General features: G+C 51.0%; 1 protein-coding gene across 1 annotated transcript; it reads left to right on the forward strand.

Moving 5' to 3' along the window:
- The first annotated feature begins 1,495 nt into the window (after positions 1-1,495).
- On the forward strand, positions 1,496-5,927 carry LOC308243641 (CREB-binding protein-like). The gene is made up of 2 exons (XM_080659324.1): positions 1,496-1,691; positions 2,903-5,927. The coding sequence occupies exon 2, from the start codon at positions 2,916-2,918 to the stop codon at positions 3,468-3,470; it is 555 nt and encodes a 184-aa protein (XP_080515450.1). The 5' UTR covers positions 1,496-1,691; positions 2,903-2,915; the 3' UTR covers positions 3,471-5,927.
- The last annotated feature ends 2,168 nt before the right edge of the window (positions 5,928-8,095 follow it).

The following is an 8,095-nucleotide window of genomic DNA, read 5'->3' on the forward strand; positions in this document are numbered from 1 at the left end:
ATCTTAATGACACCCAATATTCCTCCTTTATTGGAAGAACTTCCCTATATTTTCATTCCTCTGTACCTATCCAATTCTCTATTTCCCTGAAGCGTTATACCACCCCCGTTTCCATTAATAACACCATTTCTAAGTTAAAAGAACTCCAGAAACACTCTGATGATGAAACTTGGAGCAACATCAAAAGCCATCGACCACCTGCTCCTGATACCCAACAGCATGACCCTCAACACAGCTGCGGACCTGGCCAACCTTGACAAACACTGTGACTTCGGGACCACCATCTGGAGGTCTGTACCTTGTACCCCACACTGGAATCTTTTTAACCCCATCTATTACATCCAAAAAGGATGGAACTCCCTCACCTCTGCTTGGCAAACGGCTAAAACCATTTTATTTCTCTTAGCCATTACTACCTTCTCTCCCTCTTCATTAGACTATTACGCTGCGGAAATAATAAACAAAATTAATTTTGGCACCCTCGCATCCCCATATGTCCCTCAGGGACCACGGTGTGGAATGTTATAATGTTATGGTCATAAGGAAACCCCTCTAATGTGTGAAATGTTTGCTGTGTGGAGACCCCAATACTCTGTAACTTCCAAAATGTTATAAACATGGTGAACGCCCCACTATCTTGATGTGAACGCCCTAAGCCCTTAAGGTGTAAAAGCCCTGCTCCTAGCATAAGGTCTGGCCCACACCGATAAGACACTAGTTGTTTGCTACCGGCATTATGAGCACCGGGCCTTCTTCAGTCACCATCTCCTGCCTGATGAGAGGACTCCCCTGGCTGACTGCTCTGCTGTGCGAGCCTGAACCAGCTGCGGCCACCTGTCTGTGTCCGTCTTTGTCGTCCGTCTTTCGGTGTGCATCGCCGGGTGGCCTTTGCCGGAGCCTAGGACCCACTAGCAATAGGTAAATAAACCCTGTGTGATTGCATACTAATTCTGTCTAGTGTGTTCATGTGTTCCGGTTCGGCTCAACTAGACATTGAAGTACCAGGGGATAAGCCGTTATTGCTGACCCCTGGTCACCTGCGTATGTCCCACTAAGTCTAGGCAGATAATTAATTAATTGGGGCATAATTGGGGCATAACTGGGACACAGGTCCTTCTGGAGATCCCGGCGCAGGGCGGGGGTGAAGGGGGCGGAGGTTGCGAAGGGGGCGGAGGCAGGAAAGGGGCGGGGCAGAGGGCAAAGGGGGCGGAGGTAGCGAAGGGGGCGGAGGCAGGAAGGGGCGGAGGCAGGAAGGGGGAGGCAGGAAGGGGCGGAGGCAGGAAGGGGCGGAGGCAGAAAGGGGCAGGGGCAGGAAGGGAGCGGAGGCAGGAAGGGGCGGGGGCAGGAAGGGGCGGGGGCAGCGAGGGGAGCGGAGGCAGGAAGGGGCGGGGGCAGCGAGGGGAGCGGGGGCAGCGAGGGGAGCGGAGGCAGGAAGGGGCGGGGGCAGCGAGGGGAGCGGAGGCAGGAAGGGGCGGGGGCAGGAAGGGGCGGGGGCAGGAAGGGGCGGGGGCAGCGAAGGGGGCTGAGGAAGCGAAGAGGCGGAGCGCTTCCGGATTTCTGTCTTTAGGCAGCGAAGAGGAACCAGGAAGTTACGCCATAGTTTTCTTCAAGTTTTCTCTTTTTTAAATGCTTTTAGGAATTTCTGAGGGTCGCTGAAGGAGCGAAGGAGGAACAGCACGAGGCCGAAAGTGGTAAAGAATTATGAATTTGTTAGGTCATCTCGAAAATAGATGGGCTGAACCCCAAAATGGTGCCAGCACCCAGAGATCCGGGAGTCAGAGTTTTTAAAGACCTCTAGGGGGCTTTTTCCTCGTCGGGAATTCTCTAGGCGGGTCCGGAGGGGAAAGTGACTGGTCTTAGCAAATGGAATGTGGTCTAAGCTGAAGGGAATGTCGGCTGCAAAATGATCTTTACGTCAGTTTCCCAGGGGAGGGGTATCAATTTGATTATTTGATCAGACCTAACATTCACGAGGCCAAAAGTGATAAAGAATTATAAATTTATTAGATCATCCTCTTCTGGAAAGCAGATGGGCTCAACTCCCAAATGGTGCCAGCACCCCGGGACAGGCGAGTCAGGTTTTAAAAGACTCTAAAGGGGCTTTCCTGTGGGAAATTCTCTGGGCGGGTCAGGACCCCGGGCAAGGATGGAACGGAAAGTGACTGGTCTTAGCAAAGGGAATGTGGTCTAAGCGGAAGGGACTGTCAGATGCCAAATGATCTAAAGGACAGTTTCCTGGGGGAGGGGAGGGGGTGTCGCTGAGGTTTTTGATCAGACCTAAGAGAGTTTAGGCGAGCTGAACGTCTGCGTGGATTCGTAGGGGTAAAAGTTGCCGGATGCTCAGAATGGGGCTGTTGGGTGGAATCCCTGATTTTTGGTCTTAGCCTGAGTGCATCCCCTTAGCTCGCAGTCCAGCTCTTCTGGCGGTGGGAGCTGGTCTTCTCAGTAGCGACACCACAGTGTTCAGTGGGAAGAGACAGGTGCCCTGTGCTTTGTGCACCCGCCTGCCTCAGTTTTCTGCCTCCGCTTCCTGTGTCTCACACGCAGGCATGGGTAGCTGCTGCTGACTTTAGGAGGAAACTCACATAGTGCGGCCTGTGGGGCAGCAAGTGCCTTCTCTCCACGGAGCCACCTTTTTGTAGTTCATTTGGTCACACAGGGACCTCAAGGTGCACGTGTTGTTGTTCCTTAGGTGCACTTGTTAGGATGTAGTAGTGTAGCAAATAGCCCAACAAATCCGTAACTTGTGGCTTGACCCACTGAGAAGTAAGTTTGCATGTGAGGTGACGTTTCTATTCTGTTCCACTGGCTTGACTCTGACGGAGCCAGTACCACACTGTTACTTCTGTGGTTTTGTAGGTATTTGCTGAACAAGGCTCTCCTCTCTGCTGCTCTTTTCTAGAGTTACCTTAGCCATGTCGGTGGAGTTGCACGGCCAGGGCCAGGACCTCGGTGTCCACACCTGCAGTGAGTGCAAGCAGCAGGTGGATACCCGCTGGCACTGCACCGGGTGCGAGGACTACGACCTTTGCAACAACTGCTACACCACCAAGGGCCACGCCCACAAGATGGTGAAGGTGGGGCTGGGCCTGGATGAAGAGGCCAAGGTGGGCGATGAGGGCGGCAACCAGGGGGAACCACAGTTGAGCCTCTGGGAGTGTCGGCGCCAGAGCATCCAGCGCTGCATCCAATCCCTGGTGCACGCCTGCCTGTGCCGAGACACCACCTGTTCGCAGAAGGCCTGCCAGAAGATGAAGCGGATTATGCAGCACACCAAGGTCTGCCAGCGCAAGAACAATGGAGGCTGCCCAGTGTGCAAGCAGCTAATTGCCCTTTGCTGCTACCATGCCAAACACTGCCAAGAAAACCCATGCTTCGTTCCCTTCTGCTTCAACATGAAACAGAAGCTCCGCCAGCGGCGGCTCCAGCTCCGCCAGCAGCGGTTCGGGAACCACCTGCCGCAAGGGTAGCTCATGCGCCAGCGGTTGCCACCATGAACACCCGTAACGTGCCTCAGCAGTCTGCCTTCCCCTCCTTTAGCCCCACCCTGGACACCCATGCAGCAGCCCATCACACCCCAGACACCACAGCCTCCAACTCAGTCCCAGCCCTCGCCTGTAAGCATGTCACTAGCTGGCTTCTTCAGTATGGCCAGAACTTAGCCCACCACCACTAACCTTCAGCTCCAGCCCAGCCTGCAGCCCAGCCTGCAGAACCTGAATGCCATGCAAGCCAGCAGGCCACAGTCTGCTGTCCCTCTGCAGCAGCAAGCAATGGGAGGCTTGAACCCCCAGGACCAGGCCTTGAACATCATGAACCTGGGGCATCACCCCAGCGTGGCGAGTACGAACCACAGTACAGAGAGATGCTGCAGAGCAACAACAGCAGCAGCAACAACAACAGGAAGGCAGCGCTGGCATGGCTGCAGGCCTGACAGGACACGCCCAGTTCCAGCAGCCTCTGGGGCGCTGTCGCTTGCTACCCGAAGCCATGCAGCAGGAGCCGATCCGGCAGCAGATTGGGTCCCAGGCCAGCCAAACCCTGTTAGGCATACTCTGTCCTTTCCCCTGCCCTCAGTTTCTCCCCTACGCTCAGTACTTTCTATTGTCCCTGCTTGAGGCTCCTGCCCTCCTGCCGTTTTCCTGTTATTCTCATTTCAGGTGTCACAAGAGACAGCTAAGCAGCCGAGAAGAGCAGCTCTAGACGCAGCTTCCTGCAACCGCCTGCACCTACATCCGACCCACACAGACACATAAATATCCCGCCCTCCCTATTCTTGCTTGCTGAAATGAATATACTGGTGTGTGTTAATAATAAAATTTCTAAAACTCTCACAACATCTCTTGGCCTGTCTCCTGTCAGCACGGGCCTAACAAACCCCATGAGCCCCAGCAGCACATGCTCTCAGAGAGCCACAGGCCTCACCTCCCTGGCCAGCAGATGGCCACATCCCTCAGTAGCCAGGTGAGATCCCTGGCCCCTGTCCAGTCTCCAGACCCCAGTCCCAGCCTCCACATTCCAGCCCATCACCACGGATATGCCCCAGCCTTCACCACACCACGTCTCCCCCCAGACTGGTTCTCCCCACCCAGGACTCCCAGTCACCATGGCCAACTCCATAGATCAGGGACACTTGGGGAACCCCAAACATGCAATGCTACCACAGCTGAATATCCCCACAGGAGTGCATTGCCCAGTGAGCTGTCCCTGGTCGGTGACACCACAGTAGACACCCTAGAAAAGTTTGTGGAGGATTTGTAGCATTGTGAGAGCATCACTTTTTTTCCCTTTCATGTTCTTGGACCTTTTATACTGAAATCCAAGAATCTAGGCTCTTTTTATTCTTAGATGGAACTGCTACTTTCAAGCCACAGAAGGGTAGATTGCTCTTTAAAGAAACAATAAAAAGCATATGTTTTTGTTAAAAACCAGGTGATTTAAATATCTGTTCTCTCCTTTTTTAAATAAAATTTTGTTCTGGTGGAAGGGGACATTGCTGGTGACTCATGCCTTTTTTAATGGGAAAATCAAGTCCATTATATCTATATTTTTTATTTTTAAGATTTTAAACATTTATGTTTAAAAAAATAATAATATTCAGAAACTGATTCCTGAAGTAATGCAGGCTTATAATATATCCTGACGACTTTCTGACATTGTGGGGAGATTTTTTTCTATTATGTACTCTGGGCATTCTCAAATTATTGCCCCTGGATGATAGGAATTGGCTCCTGCGTGCACTCATACACACCACACATGCATCTATACATACTGGCTTAAGCCAAACTCTGATCTGGCAGATGTAGAAAATGTTGCTTTGTTTCTCTGATAAAACTGGTTTCAGACAAAAAATAGGGATGATCACTCTCTTAGCCCATGCTAATGTTACTAGAGAAGAGCATTCTCTCTTCTATGTGAAACTTGAAGTGAGGAAAAGCAATTCTAGTGTCAATCATGCAAGTGCTATCATTACCATAGATACGAAAATACAAGAAGATTCAATCACTATAGGTGAAGTACCAACTCATTTCTTATATTGTTCAATAAACTGCATGCAACAGACAAAAAACCCCACAAAAAACAAATATCATTACCTTAATGATATATTGAGTTTCTCAAAAAGAAATCCAATTTGGAATTTTGAATGCAATTGCACTGAAATGGTCGGTTAATCATTAATTTAATTAGGTCTTAATAAAGCCACCCAAGATGAGGTCATCCAGTACAAAAGCATGGGAAGTGCTCTACTTATTCAGATTATTTTGCTTCCTTTATTAAAATTTTTTAATTTTATATAGCAGTTTTAGTGTTAATGCCCAGATATTTTGTGATCCTTATTGCTACTGTGAATGATTTCCTTTTAGTAATATTTTCTAGTAGCTGTTGTGGGTGGGAGAGATGCTGTTAATTTGTGCAGGCTGATCTTGTATCTGGCAAACTTTCTGAATCTTATTAATTATAATTTAGTTTTTGTCTTATTGTAAGCTGACATTCTGTTGTGTGTGTGTGTGTAAAGAAGCACTCCCCCCACCCCATTTAATTTCTGTGGTGGGTGGTGGAGGTTGGGGAGATGACTCACTAGGAAGGAGTAGAAAATGTTTCCTCCTCCCCCCACCACAGGGAGGGGCTTGGGCCTCTGTGATGCTCACCTCTGGGTTCTCTACAGATTCAGAGAGACCTGCTAGTCAGGCCCCTGACCACTGTGATGGGCGGAAAGCTGGCCTAAGTCCTCTGGTAGCAGGAAAGGGGAGAAGAATGTCACCATAAAGAGGGGAGATTTAGGGAGGGGGAAGAGGACAGAGAAAAGGGAAAGACTTGAGGGGAACTTGGGTAGGTGGGGCCTGGGAAATATCAGGGTTGGTAGATGGTAAAAGAGCCTATGGTTCCAGAAGAGTAGCTGGACCAGAGACCCACTATCCAGCAGTATCACCCAGAGAAGTCTTGGTCACCTAATTGGGGGGGGGGGGGGCAGTGGGAGGAGCTTAAGCCCCTGGGAGACAGGAATGGGCACCTCCCACCACCAGGTCACACTGATCAACTGGTAGAAGCCCCCATCCCATGACTGCCCTGGTCACCATGCTTTGCTGTGACCTTAATGCCCAAAGCTGCGGGCATTAAGTGTTAAGGTTGCTTTGGCCCTAGCTGGTTTGACTCAGTGAATAGAGTGTCAGCCTGCAGACTAAAGGGTCCTAGGTTTGATTCCAATCAAGGGCACAAACCAGGGTTGCAGGCTCCATCCCCAGTGTGGGGTGTGCAGGAGGCGGCCAGTCAGTGATTCTCATCATTGGTGTTTCTATATCTCTCTCCCTCTCCATCTCTGAAATCAATAAATATATATATTTTTCAAATGTCACTTTGGTTTGGAAACTTCTGTACACGGGGAGATGGTGCAATGGGGCCACCCTCTGCCCTGCAGGCTACTAGCACTGACTAGGCTGCTGGAGGCAGGATGGGGAGCCCCTGGTTTAACAGCCCTGATTGGTGACTCAGATTTCAGTTGGGGGCTCAGTGGCTATAAAATCAGGAAGTGAGAAGGGTGGGCCCTCCTGATCCCTCTGCAAGGGTTTGCCTTGGATGAACTGATGGCCACATTCGTGCAGCTGACCTTTGCTGCCTCTGCTGCCCGCATTGCTCCTTTTTTGCTGCCTTTCATGAATTCGGCACCCCAGGCACCCAGAGCCCTGAGTGTGTAGAAACTCTCCGAGGGAATTTGCCTTTTATGATAGAGATCGGGCTAAACAGAGACAGCCAGGCGGGTCTGTTCATGCCTGGACACAGCAGATGCCTCACTTCTCACTCAGATGTCAGACCACTTAGTTTGGAAGTGGGGGGAGGTACGGGCCTGGCACCCTTTGTGAGCAAGCCATGAGGAGGCCACACTTTCCTTGTAAATGTATAACTCCAAAACAAGGCTATTTGGAGCAAAGAAAAAGGATCAGTGGGATGAGAGTAAACTTGGTCCAGGAACGTGAAGACCCTGAGCCTGTCCAGGTGCTTCTGAGAGCTGAACAGCCAGGCCGACCCCAGACCTGTGGGTGAGGCCCGCGCTGCGGGGTGTTCACCTTGTTTCCTGTTACTGCCTGTTTCCTCATGCTGAGTGGCTTGCAGTGACTCAGCTTTCTAAATGGGACATTTACTGTGAAGATGACAAGGAAGTCCGAGTCTTCTGCCTGGGAGTTACTCAAGTGAAGTCCCAGCCTCCCTCCTCCAGCCTCCCTCCTTATAGCATCCTTGGGCCTCCAATTTGAAAGGATCTCTTCTACTCTGCCCCCAGAAATCTCCACAGGGGAGGTCTGAGAGGCACCAGGAGAGGAGACTCTCCCAGGGAGAGCAGCTGACAGGTCTCCCAGCCCCCACACGCCAAGCTCTGTACCCAGCTCCTAACCTGAGCTGACTCAGTGACTTCCACTTCCTCCCAGGAGGCAGCTGCACTATTATTCCCATTTGGTGGATGGAGAAACTCAAATCCAAAAGTCACTCTGGATCTCAGGGATAGACACAGGCTTAACTTCCCCTGAGCACAGAATACGAAGGCAAAAGGACCACAGCAAAGAAAGGAGCCCTCTGAGTCCTGGAGAGGAAGCTAGGAGGAGGG

The sequence above is a fragment of the Plecotus auritus genome, assembly GCF_963455305.1.
Source record: "Plecotus auritus genome assembly, chromosome: 1".
Taxonomy (NCBI): domain Eukaryota; kingdom Metazoa; phylum Chordata; class Mammalia; order Chiroptera; family Vespertilionidae; genus Plecotus; species Plecotus auritus.

Coding starts and splice junctions, on each gene's coding strand:
- LOC308243641 (XM_080659324.1), top strand. CDS start 2,916: ATGTCGGTGGAGTTGCACGGCCAGGGCCAGGACCTCGGTGTCCACACC.